This window comes from Carcharodon carcharias, chromosome 13, assembly GCF_017639515.1.
Source record: "Carcharodon carcharias isolate sCarCar2 chromosome 13, sCarCar2.pri, whole genome shotgun sequence".
NCBI lineage: Eukaryota > Metazoa > Chordata > Chondrichthyes > Lamniformes > Lamnidae > Carcharodon > Carcharodon carcharias.
Genome location: NC_054479.1, coordinates 107,130,864 through 107,147,998, shown reverse-complemented (window position 1 = coordinate 107,147,998; position 17,135 = coordinate 107,130,864). Strand labels below are relative to the sequence as shown.

The 17,135-nt window shown below is 42.3% G+C and overlaps 1 protein-coding gene across 3 annotated transcripts in view; it reads left to right on the top strand.

Moving 5' to 3' along the window:
• The first annotated feature begins 2,362 nt into the window (after nt 1–2,362).
• The window catches only part of cerk (ceramide kinase), a 69,453-nt gene continuing 54,680 nt past the window's right edge, over nt 2,363–17,135 (top strand). For 2 of the 3 annotated variants that reach the window (XM_041203536.1, XM_041203534.1), the window contains exons 1-2: nt 2,363–2,644; nt 13,722–13,856. In XM_041203536.1, the coding sequence (XP_041059470.1) occupies nt 2,524–2,644; nt 13,722–13,856 (256 nt within the window). In that variant the 5' untranslated portion in view covers nt 2,363–2,523. The remainder of the gene's footprint in view (nt 2,645–13,721; nt 13,857–17,135) is intronic. The other variant, XM_041203535.1, reaches the window with a different exon arrangement.

The window sequence follows — 17,135 nt, the reverse complement described above, 5'->3', positions numbered from 1 at the left end:
GCAAGGCAGTTAAGCAGGTACTTTACAGCCTTCCAGACTGAATATTGAGTTCAACAATTTTAGCTCATGAACTCTCCCCTCCATCCTCATCCCCTTTCCAATCCCCCTTCTTTCCAATAATTTATATAGATTTTTCTTTCCCCACCTATTTCCATTATTTTTAAATGTACTTCCATCCTTTGTTTTATCTCTATCTTTTAGCCTATTTAGATCCCTTCCCCCACCCCACACCCACTAGGGCTATCTGTACCTTGCTCATCCTGCTTTCTACCCTTAATGTCACCTGTTATCACATTCTTTAGATAATATCACCACCTTCAACACCTCTTTGTCCTTTTGTCTATGACATCTTTTGGTGATCTCCACCTATCACTGGCCCTCTATCCAGCTCTACCTGTCCCCCACCACCCCCCCCACCCCCCGTCCCAGTTAAACCAGCTTATATTTCACCTCTTTTTTATTTTTCCTTAGTTCTGTTGAAGAGTCATACGGACTCGAAACATTAGCTGTGTTCCTCTCCGCAGACGCTGTCAGACCTGCTGAGCTTTTTTTTGTTTTTGTTTTGGATTTCCAGCATCCGCAGTTTTTTGCTTTTATCTCAGTTAAGCAGGTTGCCTTTCTTGTCTTGTGATAATTGAAAGACCAAAAGTGCAGGGGAAATCTTGAGTCGATTTGTGAGGGAGTTTTTTTATGAGTGAATAATAGAATTGTAGAAAGTTTAGAACTCAGAAAGAAACCACTTGGCCCATCATGTCTGCATCAGCTGAAAACAAGCCACGCAGCCAAATCCCATTTTCCAGCTATTGGCCCATGGCCCTGCAGGCTACAGCATTTGAGGTGCATATTTAAATGAGTTGAGTGTTTCTGCCTCTACTACCCTATTAGGCAGTGAGTTCCAGAACCCCTACCACCCTCTGGATGAAAAGATTTTTTTCCTCATTGTCCCTCTCATCTTTCTACCAATTAATTTAAATATATGCCCCCTCATCATTGACCCCTCTGCTAAGGCAAATAGGCCCTTCCCATCTACTCTATCAGGTATCCTCACAATTGTGTACATCTCAATCAAATCTCCCCTCAGCCTTCACTGTTCCAAGAACAACCCCAGCCTATACAACCTTTCTGCATAGCTGCATTTTTACAGTCCTGGCAACATCCTCATAAATCTCCTCTGTACCTTCTCTAATGCAATTACATCCTCTCTGTAATGGTGACTGCACACGTTGAAAAACATTTGAGAACAATAGGATTTGAAGAGTGTAAGGGAATGTAAGTGGAAAGGGAGATGAAATTACAGAATCAATCACAGATTACCTCGTCAGTGCTTTAGGTCTTGAGTGAAGAAATGCCACGGGAGATATTGAGGATGAGAGAGTGGCCACAGGAATGGATGAGGAGTTTGTATGAAAGGTGATATTAATGGAAGAAATTTGAAGGGTAATGCAGTTAGATTAGGAGTGACTTGGTGGAGAAATTGAGAGAAAAGAAAAGCATCTCAGTAAGGAAGTCAACCTGGGCATGGGGGAGGTGGGAATTAACAATGAAGATTTTAAAAGAGAATTGGGAAGGATGGACGAGCGTGAGAAAATAGGAAGAGGAGGGACATGTCACCATCACAGCAAGACCAGTGGTGGAAAATGTAGGCAGTTGGTGAGGTTTCTGTCAAGGCGAACAAGTCACTATCCAGGGGCCATGTTTATGTCAGGGCTAGGGTGAGGTTGTTTTTTGCTGAATAAACACTCTGAATATACAGAGAGAATGGCAATTTTTGGTCTGCCATCAGGCTCAGGCAAGAAGAACCACTTGCATTTCAAGTTCCTCATCGTACCTTTGAGCTACTCCAAAGCACCTCACATGCATTATTGTTGAAATGCAGCTACTTTTGTTCAATGTTACTGAGGGCAGCATCAAGCTTCAGCTTGATAACCCCTGTGTTCTCTTTCAAGGGTTCCACCTGGTGAGATGCCAAGGGTGAATGGCAGCCATGCAACAAACAGATCAATGGAGAGGGGAACCAACTAACAAATTGCAAGTAAGACACAGATTGTAAAATGAGAAAAGACAGGTTGCCATTGATGAAAATGAGTAAATGACATTTCTCGCCACACATTCACGTCAAATATGACAATACCAATGGGCACCGTCCTCCGTTGTTGCTGTCAGTTGAATCTGGAGCGAGCGGGGCCACCTTGGCCCCGCCCCCCCGTGCCAACAGCCTTGGCCCCGCCCCCCGTACCAACAGCCTTGGCGCCCCCTCCCCCCCCCACCCCATGCGAACAGCCTTAGCCCCCGCCCCTCTATTACGTCTGTTTTCTGGGCGCCGGCGTTCTCTTACGGCTGTGCGTGATGACGGAGGCAGGGCGTGTGGGAGAACCGCTAGCAGGTCGGCGGGGAACAACAGGGAAGAACGGATCTGTTCGGGGCTGATTGCGCCCTGACAATCGAACGGAGCTGGTGTCCTTAACCCTCTCCTCCCTCATCCCCAACACCATTAAGCGTCATTACGATCGTTTCCGGCCAGCCATGGAGCGGCCCTTGCCGTTGCTGCTTTCGCGCTTGTTAGTCAATAACCAGTCATTTGAAGTCACCTTAACCGAGTCGGTTTTGTCGTGGCAGCCGCCGTGTCCGAGGAAAGCCGGAGGAGGTGAGTGAAGTGCCGCTGCTTGTTGTCTGCTGTTTCTCAACCAGGGAGAGTGTGAAGCAGCTGTTGGGTATGAGGGAGTGGGGGAAAGGGTTATTTATTTTTAATAAGCACCCCTCTCGCTGTCAGTGAAATGGACGGTAACCAAGTCCGAGCCAAGGTGAGTGGGTGAACCTGGGGGTCACGGCTGTGTTCGTTTGAAAAGCCACACACCTTACGACAAAGGATTAATATATTCTAACGGACAATGCCCTGAAATCCGAGGGTTCCTAACCCGCCTGCTGGCCGGCTCCAGGTACAACCCTCATCATCAGGCATTTACTGCTCGCTTTGAAGTTAGGTACAAAGAAAAGTTGAATGAACTTCACTCAATGAACTTTGACTTAATGTCCACGCACTTTCTTACAACTGTCCTGTCGTTGCGGTTTTCTCCCCCTGTCTTATTTGCTATATCATTCAGAATTCCTAAAATGGTAACTATTTTATAGTTATTTACAATTCATGCTTTTCCCAGTGAGCGCAGGAAACGGTGATGTTCGTTTTTAAAAAAAACGGCTTAGCTGTTAAAAAGCTGCAGTGAACCATTACATGTCTGTCCACACATTTAAGTATACTCATACAAGGGTAGCATTTGGCCATCCCGATTTGCCCTTGAGAAGGTGGTGTTTGCCCATTACCAAGAATTACTGTAAATAAGATTGTATTATGCACTGCATTAAATTGATCAAAAGAACAAGATTTGAATACGTTTACTTTGTAATTGTGTATAAGCATTTCATACTTAGGTGTTCCCACAATGGTTTCAATGCCATTATCCACCTGTTTCAGTAAAAGTAGTGTATACGTTTTCTAGTTGATTTTGAGGAAGCATTGCAAAAAAAATAAACTAGATCTGAAACGAGTAATTGAAGTAATTGGTCTCCGTTTGATTAACAGAAAATAAGATGCTCTGGCTACATAGCAGTGTGAAATGTGCAGTAAAACAAGTCGAATCTTTGTCATTCTGGATTTCTTTGTGACTTTGTAAAGCTTGGTGTTTTAGAATAGGAAGTGAGAATTGGCAACAGAGTCACTTTTATTTGAAAGATGAAACTAAAAGCAGTTGCAGTAGTTCAGATTAACACTTTGTGGAATCAGCCCTTCAGATCTGCAAGGTCTCAAACTTCCACTCTTGGTCACCGTTCAGCGACTCTTACAAGAAGCATGCACCTACAGACGTCAGATGAGACGAAATTCTGCTTCCATTGTGATATTCTCCAGGAGTCCTGTGGGTTACTGGCACTTGTCAAGACTTATATTTGAATAATGGCCACTTGGGGTAGTTTCAGAAGGAAACTTGCATGTAATGGGCTGTAAAACAGCATAGCATTGAGTTCTTGACAGACATGAGAAATTCTTTACAAATTTTTTTTTGTTTAATATTTGAAGAATAACCTTTTACAGCCATTTTTCACTTTTTAGTAAGGGTTTGATTTTTGAAAATTATTACAAATCAAATAGCATCAGTTCCTAAACTTAAATCACATATTGGATAATGTTTTGTATAGATAGCTCAAGCTTTTCACATGGGAATGAATGGAAATGGGGCAGGGATATGTGGCTTGATTTGACATCATGCAAAATGATCTTGGATGTTGCAATGGGAATTTGTGTTATTGTGTTGACATTTGCAGTTGTTGGAGTTTCCATGTTATTGTTGATGTGGAAAAATTGCGCTGCAACAAGTTTATTTTTAAAAAAGCAGCTCTGTTGTGACTGGTTGGAAACATCAGTCCAGTGAAATAGAAGCCAAATCTTTGTAGGTTTCTGTCTGACTTGTAAATTTTTGTTATTTTAGCATAAATTCACATCCCAACTCATGTCTCCTGAAATTTTCATTTGGGCGTAAATCAGTCAGTTCCCAATTATATACTTTTATTCCAAAGTTTTGCAAAAGTGATTTGAATCTGTTTTTGATGTCAGTTCCATAATTCACAAGAACAAGAAGTGATGGGTGTAGGGTGGAAAGATGGTCTTAATGGTGGACAACAGTTCCATGTTTCCTCACCTGTCAGTATCCATATGAGCCAAGACAGTGTTCAGGATATTCCATGAACAAGTGTACAATAATCTGAAAGCCACTTCAATTTATACAGTGCCTGGAGTGCATTTTAACATAGTAAAATATCCCAGGGCATTTCACAGAGAATGTGATAAAACAATGTTTTATACCAAGCCACGTGAGATGATGTTGAGACAGGTGATCAAAAGTTTGGTCACAGAAGCGGATTGTAAGGATTGCCCTAAAGGAGGGGTGTGTGATCAAGAGGTGGAGAGGTTTAGGGAGGGAATTCCAGAACTTAGGGTGTTGCCAGCTGAAGACATGGCTAGGAATAGCAAAGCAAAGGAATTTGGGGATGGCCCAAAGGCACGCAGAAATCCCTTGGTTGTGGGGCAACAGGTGGTTACAGAGAAAGGGGGAGAAGCAAGACCATGGTAAAATTTGAAAACAAGGATGAGACTTTTTAAAATCAAGATGTTGTTCACCCAGGAGTTGGTGTAGCTCAGGAGTGATCAGTGCATAGCACTTGATGAAAGTTAGGATGCAGGCTGCAGAGTTTTGAAGGAACTCATTTTCAAAGGGTGCAAGATTAGAAGCTGGCAAGGGGAGCATGGAAATTGTCCAGTACTGAGGTAACTAAGATGCTAGCATCCCATGAAAGAAAAAAATACAAGGATGAGGGTTTCAGCAGTAGATGAGATGAGGCTAGAGTGGAGAAAAGCAATGTTAAGCTTTTTATTCTGCATCAAAATACTCACTTTCAGTTTGTCATCAGAATGTTACTCTTTAATGCAATCTTTGTTTTTCAGATTTGAAATTTGCTATTTCTTTTCTGTAAAGTTTGGTTTCTTGAGGCCTTTTGGTCATGCTTGCTTGTGTGTTTGAGTCTTCTGTGGGAACCGTCTATACCTTCAATGTAATTCCATCATTGCTCAGTCTGTTTGGTTCATCATATATCAGTGAACTTGGCTTTTGCTATTGTATTAATGAACAGTTTGCATGCAGGAGAACAAAGGTCTAGAGAAAGAACAGCTTTGCTTTAAATAAGAATGTACCCAGTTGTTTAGCAATTAATGCTAGTTGGCTACTATATTCTTGAGCTTTCTTTGGGTTTGGCAGCCCCTTTTTTGTCCATACTTTATTTGCTTGTGGATTCTGATCCTCTGCACTGATCTCTGATCCATGTTTCTCTCTAGCATGTTTATTGCTTGTGTGATGGGTAAAGCACATTTGATGGAATACAAACAGTTCTCACTTTGCTCGTTTTACTGTTGGAAATTTTTGATAACCAATCAATCTGGATTATTTTTTGGAAGAGGGAGAAGCTGAAAACTCACGTGAAAGTTAGTTAATCTTTTTCCGCTTCAACTTTATTGCTTAGCCCCAGAGTCTCTAATTTGTTGTAGCACGAAGACCTAACCTTAGTGGATTTGAAACCGAGCTCTTGTCTGTAAGATACCATTTAAATATTAGATAAAGGTATCAAATGAAGTTCTGTCCTGTAACCTTTTTGAGGTTTTGCTATATTGTATAATCTGCACATTTCAAGCTTGAATGCAGATTTTCAAGAGTGCTAAAGGCTTGATCCTGTGGGGCTTTACCAATCTGCTAAGTGTCCAAGGATATGTTCCAACAATTTTGAAATATTTTCTTTAAAATAGTGCAATTTAGGGGAGGCAATGGTGTAGTGGTATTGTCACGGAGTTAGTAATTCAGAGACCCGGTGTAATGCTCTAGGGACCTGGGCTTAAATCCTACCACGGCAGATCGTGGAATTTGAGTTCAATAAAAAAAAATCTGGAATTAAAAGTCCAATGATGACCATGAAACCGTTGTCGATTGTTATAAAAACCCATCTGGTTCATTAATGTCCTTTAGGGAAGGAAATCTGCTGTCCTCATTTGTTCTGGCCCATATGTGACTCCAGATCCACAGCAATGTGGTTGTTTCTTAAATGCCCTCTGAAATGGCCTAGCAAGCCACTCAGTTGTAACAAACCGCTACAAAGACACAAAAAAGGAATGAAACCGGACGATGAAACCACCTGGCATCAACCTAGGCACCAGAAATGACAACAGCAATCACAGCCCTGCTGACCCTGCAAAGTCCTCCTTACTAACATCTGGGTGCGAAAATTGTGAGAGCTGTCTCATAGACCTGTCAAGCCTGACATAGTCATACGGAATCATACCTTACAGATAATGTCCCAGACTCCTCCATCACCATCCCTGGATGTCTTGTCCCACAGGTAGGACAGACCCAGCAGGGGTGGCGGCACAGTGGTATACAGTTGGGGGGGAGTTGCCCTGGGAGTCCTCAACATCGACTCCGGACCCCATGAAGCTTCATGGCATCCGGTCAAACATGGGCAAGGAAACCTCCTGCTGATTACCACGCACCGCCCTCCCTCAGCTGATAAATCAATGTTCCTCCATGTTGAACTTCACTTGGAGGAAGCACTGAAGGTGACAATGAATGTATTCTGGGGGGGGGACTTCAATGTCCATCACCAGGAGTGCTTGGTAGCACCACGACTGACTGAGCTGGCCGAGTCCTAAATGACATAGCTGCTGGACTGGGTCTGCGATAAGCGGTGAGGGAACCGACGAGAGAAAAAGATACTTGATCTCATCCTCACCAACCTGCTTGCTGCAGATGCATCTGTCCATGACAGTATTGGTCGGAGTGGCCACAGCACAATCATTGTGGAGACAAAGTCCCGCCTTCACATTGAGGATACCCTCCATTGTGTTGTGTGACACTACCACCATGCTAAATGGGATAGATTTTGAACAAATCTAGCAATTCAAGTCTGAGGCGCTGTGGGCCATCAGCAGCAGAATTGTACTCGAACACAATCTGTAACCTCATGGCCCAGCATATCCCCCATTCTGCCATTCTCTCCAAGCCAGGGAATTAAGCCTGGTTCAATGAAGAGGGCAAGAGGGCATGCCAGGAGTAGCACCAGGCTTATTTAAAAATGAGGTGTCAGCCTAGTGAACCTAAAATACAGGACTACTTGCGTGCCAAACAGCATAAGCAGCAAGTGATAGACAGGGCTAAGCGACCCCACAACCAACAAATCAGATCTAAGCTCTGCTGTGTTGCCATATCCAACTGTGAATGGTAGTCAATTAAACAACTCACTGGAGGAGGACGCTCCACAAATATCCCCATCCTCAATGATGGAGGAGCCCAGCACATCAGTGCAAAAGATAAGGCTGAAGCATTCGCAACAATCTTCAGCCAGAAGCGCCAAGTGGATGATCCATCTGAGCCTCTTCTGGAGGTCCCCAGTATCACAAATGCCGGTCTTCAGCTAATTTGATTCACTGCACATGATATCAAGAAACAGCTGAAGACACTGGATACTGCAAAGGCTATGGGCCCCGACAATATTCCGGCAATTGTACTAAAGACTTGTACTCCAGAACTTGCCGCGCCCCTAGCCAAGCTGTTCCAGAACAGCTACAACACTGGCATCTACCCAACCAAGTGGAAAATTGCCCAGATATGTCCTGTACACAAAAAACAGGACAAACCCAACCCAGCCAATCACCACTCATCAGTCTACTCTCGATCATCAGTAAAGTAATGGAAAGGGTCATCCATAGTGCTATCAAGCGGCACTTGCTTAGCAATAAGCTGCTCACTGATGCCCAGTTTGGGTTCCGTTAGCTCCTGACCTCATTACAACCTTGGTTCAAACATGGACAAAAGAGCTGAACTCCTGAGGCGAGAGTGACTGCCCTTGACATCAAGGCCACATTTGACAGTGTATGGCATCAAGGAGCCCTAGCAAAGCTGGAGTCAGTGAGAATCGGGGGAAAACACTCCGCTGGTTGGAGTCATACCTAGCACTAAGGAAGATGGTTGTGATTGTTGCAGGTCAGTCACCTCAGCTGCAGGCCATCACTGCAGGAGTTCCTCAGGGTATGTTCTAGGTCCAACCATCTTCAGCTGTTTCATCAATGACCTTCCTTCCATCATAAGGTCAGAAGCGGGTCTGTTCGCTGATGATTGCACAATGTTCAGCACCCTTTGCAACTCCTCAGATACTGAAGCAGTCCATGTCCATATACAGCAAGAACTGAGCTTGGCCTGAATAGCCAAGTGGTTATGGTACTGGGCTTGTAACCCCAAGATCAAGAGTTCAAATCTCACAATGGCAAACTACGAAACAATGTAACTTCATCTGAAAAACAGATGGAAATGTGTTTGTACTCGAAAGAGTTACAGCAAGACCTGAGTTCTGGTATGATAGCCAAGTGGCTATGCTACTTGGCTTGTAACCCCAAGATCAAGAGTTCAAATCTCACCATGGCAAATTATGAAACAATGTAATTTCATCTGAATAGGAACAGATGGAAATGTCTTTGTACCCGAAAGAGTTACAGCAAGACCTGGACAATATCCAGGCTTGGGCTGAGAAATGGCAAGTAACATTGAGCCACACAAGTGCCAGGCAATGACTGTCTCCAACAAGAGAAAATCCAGTCATCACCCCTTGATGTTCAATGGCATTACCATCACTGAATCCCCCACTATCAACTTCTTGGGGGTTACCAGAAACTGAACTGGACTAGCCATATAAATACTATGGCTACAAGACCAGGTCAGAGGCTAGGAATCATGCGATGTGTAACTCGCCTCCTGACTCCTCAAAGCCTGTCCACCATCTACAAGGCACAAGTCAGGAATGTGATGGAATACACCCCACTTGCCTGGATAAGTGCAGCTCCTACAACACTGAAGAAGCTGGACACCATCCAGGAGAAAGCAGTCCGCTTGATTGGCACAACATCCACAAACATTCACTCCCTCCAACACTGCCGCACAGTAGCAGCAGTGTGTACCACCTACAAGATGCACTGCAGGAATTCACCAAGGCTCCTTAGTCAGCGCCTTCCAAACCCACGACCACTACCACCTAGAAGGACAAGGGCAGCAGATAAATGGGAACATCACCACCTGGAAGCTCAGTCCCCTCCAAGTCACTCACCGTCCTGACTGGGAAATGTATTGTCGTTCCTTCACTTATCGCAGGATCAAAATCCTGTAACTCCCTTCTTAGCAGCACTGTAGATGTACTTATACCACATGGACTGCAGCGGTTCAAGACGGCAGCTCACCATCACCTTCTGAAGGGCAATTAGGGATGGGCAATAAATGCTGGGCCAGCCAGCAAGCCCACACACCGTGAATGAATAAAAAAATAATAATTGGTGCATTCTAACAGTAGTTGCAAATAGGTGGTGTCTTAGACATTGGAAATTTAAACTACAAGCTCCATGTGAAAGGATGAGAATTGATGCAAATTCAAATTTGTAGAATTATAGTTATTGAAAGATCACTTTGACACCAAGTTCACACCTTTCAGCTCTTCCTTCAGCTGGACAGAGGTGGTAACAAACTGACAAGAATTATCTTGGCCTAAAAAGATAAATCACTGGACCAGAAATTTACTTAGATTTGACACCTACGCTTGTTTGGCAATTTAAAAAAAATGTCATGGGTCTGGAAGAGAAGGCAGAATTTTGTAACTTCGGCTGTAGCAAGCATGCATAAGCATGTAAGTGGTGAGCAGTGGAAGCCACCACATGCATATTTGTCTGTCGGTATTTGCATTGGCTATAGCTTTTTTTAGAAGGAGAAATAAAGCTATTCATTAAATCCACTCACCTGTTCCATATATTAAGGCTGGAATGGTTGGAGATGACTCTATTTAGCTACAATTTTAACAAAAACTTAAGTTCCATGAGAATGAACAGTATTGTTTGGTATTAAGTTTGTACTTTGTTACTTAAGTGGTTACAGTTGTTTTGATATTCTTGCATTTGGTTTAATTGTGCCCTCCCTAATACTGCTTTTAAACATTGCTGCTAACAGTCCTTTTTTGCAAGGAAATATCACTATTGTGACACGCACAATGGGCCTTTTATGTATTTTCAGTGAGGTTTGCTATCATTTGTGTGGTTTCCCGGAGTTGGATGGCAACTGAACTGTCCAATAAAGCAAGTACTTGAAATGAAACATGCATCCCAATAACTTCTTTTAATGCTCTGTTGTCTAACAAAAGAAGAAACTCCTTGTGGCAAAAAGTAGGTGGAGGGAGTTTGCAATTACAAGTATCCAGTTGATCATTTCTAGTGTATTTGTATGTCAGTTTTCTTTTCAAAATTATTTTGAAACAAGTTTAAAATATAATAAAAACCAACAATTGAACAAAATGAGTCAGTTCTTAATTTGATAGAAATACTTAACAAAATTATTCACTGCACACAATTAACTAGATCTAATCAATTGTATAAATTTTGTAATGTTTCTGACAACAACGTGGAGACTAATCTAAAACTCTACCTGTCCTATTTTCTACTGCTACTCTTCCAGGGTCCTGCCTAACCACAATGCTATGCCAAGCAAAGAATATTGCAGGCTATTTTACTGATTCTGTAAACCAAGGCTTGAAACATCTTCCTGCACATAAGAAAACAAGAGGAGCAGGAATAAATCATATGACCTGTCAAGCCTATGCTATCATTCAATATGATCATGACCGATCTTGGGCTTCAACTGTACTTTCCTGCCTGCTCCCCATAATCCCTTATTCCTTAGACTAAAAATCTGCTTATCCAGCCTTAAATGCATCAACAATGGTGCATCCACAACCCTCTGATGTAGAGAATTCCAAAGATGCATGACTTTGAGTGAAGAAATTTCTCCTTATCTCAGTCCTAAATAATTGACCCCTTAATCCTGAGACTCTGCCCCGTGTCCTAGGTTCACCAGTCAGCAAAAACAACCTCTCAACCCTATCAAGTCCCTTCAGAATCTTTTATGTACTGAAGATACAAATAATTTGCAGTTAGATTGTCATGCAATGTCCTGAACTTTTTAACCAATGCAAAGTGTTCCACAATTTATATAGTAGTGCAGAATAATGTGTACTTGTTTGCAGTTAATGGACTCTTAAGATTATTTTGTTTTATTATCTTGGTTATTATATATTGTGAAATATCTGAGTGTTATCTGTTGCTAAGTTTTGTTATCTATCTTGAACATTAATGGTATGTTGTGTAACGTAGAAAATAATCAATAGACGGTGTTGTAGCAACTTCAAAGTTCCAGCGCAGTAGAAATAGTGTCACTTGACTGCATTTGTTTTCTTGGCTTAGACACAATTAAGTTGAAATTCACAACCTTGTTTGTAGCCACATGCTTTCCCCAATAGCCAGTAGACGCGGAGGCTGCGAGCCAACTTATCAGTTTACAGAAAACCAAAATATCATCAACCTGAAATGTCAATTCTGCTTCTCACTCCACAAGTGCAGCCTGACTTGCTGAGCATTTCCAGCATTTTCTATTTGTCTTTGTTTTTATTTCAGGTTTCCCAGAGTGTTTGATTTTCTTCTGCATTGCTGGTCTCTTGGAGTAACCCAATTTTCATCTATGGTACTGGAATCTCTTTCTGTGATAAGGTGGTTTTCTAAGTAGTGGCAATGAATTTAAAAACAAGGAGATGATGCTCAACTTTTTATAAATCTCCAATTAGCTGGAATATTGTGTATAATTTGGAGCACCATACTTAAGGATGGCAAGGTCTTAGGGAGGCTGCAGAAGCAATTTTACTAGAATGCTCCAGGGATGAAAGAATTTTGCTGTGTGGAGAGATGAGAACACCTGGAATCCTTCTTACAGCAGAAAAGATTGAGGGGTTACCTGACAGATATTCAAAATTATGGAATTTTGATGAAGCAAGATGAGAGCAGGTATTTGCTTAGGCAAGTGGGTTGATAACCTGAAGTTGAAAATAAAAAATAATTAGCAAAAAAACATATGGGAAATGAGAAATATTTTCACATTGATGTTAATATCTAGAACACAATAGCTTAAAATGGGGCATGCACTTGAAGAGGAGTAATTTGAAATGTTATGGGAGAAAAGCCCGACGATGGAACTAAAATGGGCAACTATTTCAAAAGAGTTGCCAAGATGGGCTAAATGACCTCTTCTCCTCTCCTGTAAGATTCACTGATTAGACACTCTCGGCGATGGTTTTCGTCATTGGCAAGGGACATGATCTGCAAGTCTGTAGGTGATGATATTGCAGGTGGGGAGAATTGCATCCTGTCAAATGCTATCTGTGGCAAAATGTTCTGAAGTGGTTGTCTTTTTGAATTTTTCCCACACCAGTCGGCCACAAAGGCTTATTCCTGTACCAAATGGTGGATAGCTTAACTAGGTCCCAGAAGGCAGATGAATATAATTGCTGGGTCTTTTTTACCTTAAATTTTGGGCAAATTCAATTTCTATACTTTGGATATCTACAGTTCTGAGTTGCTGGTTTACTTTGAGCTAACATGGCTAAAGTATAACTTAAGTTGCAAAACTTAATCTTAACTTCGTTACTAATATATTATTATACACTTACCAATCCAGTCTGGAAATCTGTTGTCCAGAAACATTTTGAGCAGACTCTGATGTCATCAGCATCATTTTGGCACCGTACTTTGGGAACAGAAACATGGAAGATGCAGACTTTAGATAAGTAAATTAAAATGTTGTATGTTTCAGGTAAATATTTATATCTATGCATTTGTGGTGAGGCATTCTAACATGATAATCCTGAAAATTTCAAAATCCAGAAATGGCTTGGTCCCAAGCATTTCAGACAGGAATGGTTACAGTGTATTTACTTTTCCACTATTTTAAAATACATGTTGCACATTGGCCCCAGGAAGTTCAAATCCTGTAGAAGTGTCATGTAGTCGTTGCATTTAGTACAGCCGTTATAGATTAGTTTAATGTAAAATGTTGTTTAAGTAATTAAACTGCAGGTACAACTTGCATTTTCTGCATGAAACATAACCCACCATAACATAGCTGTGAAAATCAAAAGTGGGAAGCAAAGGTATTAACAGCCTTGGACTCAAACAAAATGATTATTTCTTAAGTAATTAGGTATTAGAATGATAAGTCATCTAAAGGTGTTGTCTATAAAAGGAATTGTAATAGAATAACATCTGTTTATTTTTCAAGCAGGGAGCCATTCTGTGCCTATCTGTGAGATTATTGCTGTTCGTGAAACTGAAGAAGATGGAGTTAGTAAAGAAAGTGGAAGATGGCAGAAGATGCCCTCATTTTCCACTGAGCTAACTTTGCATGCGTTCACAGGTACAGTTGTTCATTGTTCGACCAATACTTTACTATAGTTTCATTTAACTATGCGTTATATATATTATAATTCTGTCTGAATTTCAGATTAGTTTTGGCTTGCCAGCTTTCTTTCTTACTGGATAACAATCAGCAAGCCTGGCTGATTTTTTTATTCTACTAAACTCAAGGTTATTCAAGCCAATTTTGGCATTCCTATTGCTTAAATCAGCTAAGTAAGCACAAACTGAAGATCAAACCAGGGTTTTTCCCACTCTCCAGGACTCTACTCAGCTAGTCATCTGGGACATTGAGTTGCATTACTTGAACTTAAAATGCTTACAGACCGTGGTCCTTAAAATTTGTATGCTGGCTTTATTTACATATGTAATTTTCTCCATTACTGGCTCAATTGTTTGCTCCCACCACTGAGAGCTGCCATCAGCTGATGCTTCTGTAAACCCAGCCATTTGGAAGTACCCAGAGACCTCTTTGCAATTAGTTTTGCCAGTAGACTGCTTCCGCCCACATCATTACTTTGTGACATAGTGCATTGGTATAGCATATACTTAGTTCTGTTTTATCTTTTTCAGCTTTATCTCTGTGGGTTCTTGCATGCATCTTGCTTGCTTTTCATACATGGGAAAAATAGTTATTTGTCTTGGTATTTGCCACAGTAATGGACACAATTTTCAGTAGTAGCCTACTACTGTTTGGTCATCCATAGTGAGTCCAAGTATATGGACAGTTATGTAGGTAGGACAAATGTTTGCTTAATATTAACCTTCAGCTGTATTTTTGCTTTGTACCCCTGCTATTTAAATATTGTATGAAACAAAGCTCTGAGCAGATGTTTACTGTATTAACACAAATATTTGTCTAGTATTATCTACCTCCTGATAGTTTCATTTTCTGCTTTGGTGCAGGCTTTCTTTCCCTCAGCATGCTCCCATGCCTTTCCCACAACCAAATTTGTTTTTCCCCCCTAGATTAGCTAAGTTCCTGATGTGGAAATTGCCATTTAGGCTCCAACATGACGTCGTCAATTTGGGTGTGGAATGCCATTCAATCACATTGTCAGAATACAATGTTGCCATCATCCGTTACATCAAATGGTTGTTAAACAAATACATGCAAACTTCAAGTTACCTTCCAGGTAACCTATTCATTTTATGGTCACCCTCCTTTTTAAAACAAAAAAAACCTTCCTCCCATACATCTTAAATGTACAGCCCTGAATCTGTGTGTCTCGTCTTATTGTCCTGGCATTTCTCAACATGTTTAATTTTTACTTCGCCCCTTCCATTAAATTTCTTGTTTACCTCTTTGACTCCTGTTGAGAAGTATGTTTTTGAGGATTAAGATCCCTAGTTTAGCAGGTCATTCTTCACACTTATTTCATTTGACAATGGGGAGAAGTGTCCTGGGAAGAGTGCCCTGCAGTCAGCATCACGATGAAGCAGTCTGGGAAGAGTGCCCTGCAGTCAGCATCGCGGTGAAGCAGTCTGGGGAGAGTGTCCTGCAGTCAGCACCACGGTGAAGCAGTCTGGCGAGAATGCCCTGCAGTCAGCATTGCGGTGAAGCAGTCTGGGAAGAGTGCCCTGCAGTCAGTATCGCAGTTAAGCAGTCTGGGAAGAGTGTCCTGCAGTCAGCATCATGGTGAAGCAGTCTGGGAAGAGTGTCCCTCGGCCAGTCTTGTTGAAAATAACACAAGTGACACCACAAGACAGCACGAGAGAGTGGTGGAGAGATCAGAACTAGTACGAGTGCGGGGAAGCTTCAAAAAGTGACATCAGCACAAAGGTGAGAGCTGATTGGTGAGTAGTGGGTAAGTGTTTTTCTCCAGTTTTCCTCCAGTTTAAAATAGATTAAGCTAAGGAAAGGTCAGAGTTCTGGTTTTTATTTAAAGTATGTAAATAATTTCACGTGTTTTTACTGTAACTTAAAGTAAGGGTTTTTTTTTTTCAACTAGTCATGGCAGGGCATCTCAATCCCGTGTTATGTACCGCCTGCAGCATGTGTGAAGTCCTAGATGCTCCTTGCGCTCTCACCGACCACGTGTGCAGTAAGTGCCAGCAGCTGCAGCTACTTGAGCTCCGAGTTTCAGAGCTTGAGCAGCAGCTGGAGGCACTGAGGTGTATCTGCGAGGCTGAGTTTCATGGATAGCACATTTTTGGACGTGGTCATCCCACAGCTTACAGAAGAGGAGACAGAGAGGGAATGGGTGACCATCAGGCAGAAGAAAGGTGTCAGGCAGGTAGTCAGGGAATCCTCAGGGTGCATCGCGCTCAAGAACAGTTTTTCTGTGTTAGAAAACGGTGAGAGTGATGGTTCCTCTGGGGATTGCAGCCACACTCATGGTACTGTGAATGGCTCAGCTGCAAAAGGGGGGATGAAAAAGAGGGGAAGAGCAATCGTGGTAGGAGACTCGATAAGGGGAACAGACAGGTGTTTCTGTGGCTGGAGACATGACTCCAGGATGGTATGTTGCCAGGGTTAAGGATGTCACTGAACAGCTGCAGGGCATTCTAAAGGGGGAGGGCAAACAGATAGAGATCGTGGTGCATATTGGTACCAATGACTTGGGTAGAAAGAGGGATGAAGTCCTGCAAGCAGAATTTAAGGAGCTAGGAAGCAGATTAAAAAACGGACCGCAAAGGTAGTAATCTCTGGATTACTTCCGGTGCCATGCACTAGTGCGTGTAGAAATAGCAGGTTAGTCCAGATGAATGCATGGCTGGAGAGATGGTGCAGCAGTGAGGGCTTGAGATTTCTGAGACATTGAGACAGTTTCTGGGGAAGGTGGGACCTGTACAAGGTGGGCGGGTTACACCTGAACCGGAATGGGACCAACATCCTTGCGGGGATCTTTGCTCGTGCTGTTGGGGAGGATTTAAACTAACTTAGGGGGATGGGATCCTGAGAGGAGGTTCAGCAGGGGAAGATGCACAGCCAAAATTATAAGAGAGAGCAAGTGAGTCTGGAAGGCATAGAAGTTATAGGCCAGTTAAGCCACAAGGGAGTTTGGCACGGTTGGATGGTATTTACTTTAATGCAAGGAGTCTGACAAATAAGGCAGATGAGTTGAGGGCACAAATTAACACATGGTGGTCTGTTGTCATTGCTGTCACAGAGACATGGCTGAGAGAAGGGCAGGATTAGCAGCTCAATATTCCAGGAGATCGGGTCTTCAGGCGAGACACAGGAGGTAAAAGAGGAGAGGGTATCACAGTATTGATCAAGGAATCAATTACAGCAGTAAGGAGGGATGATATCTTAGAAAGCTCCTCCAATGAAGCC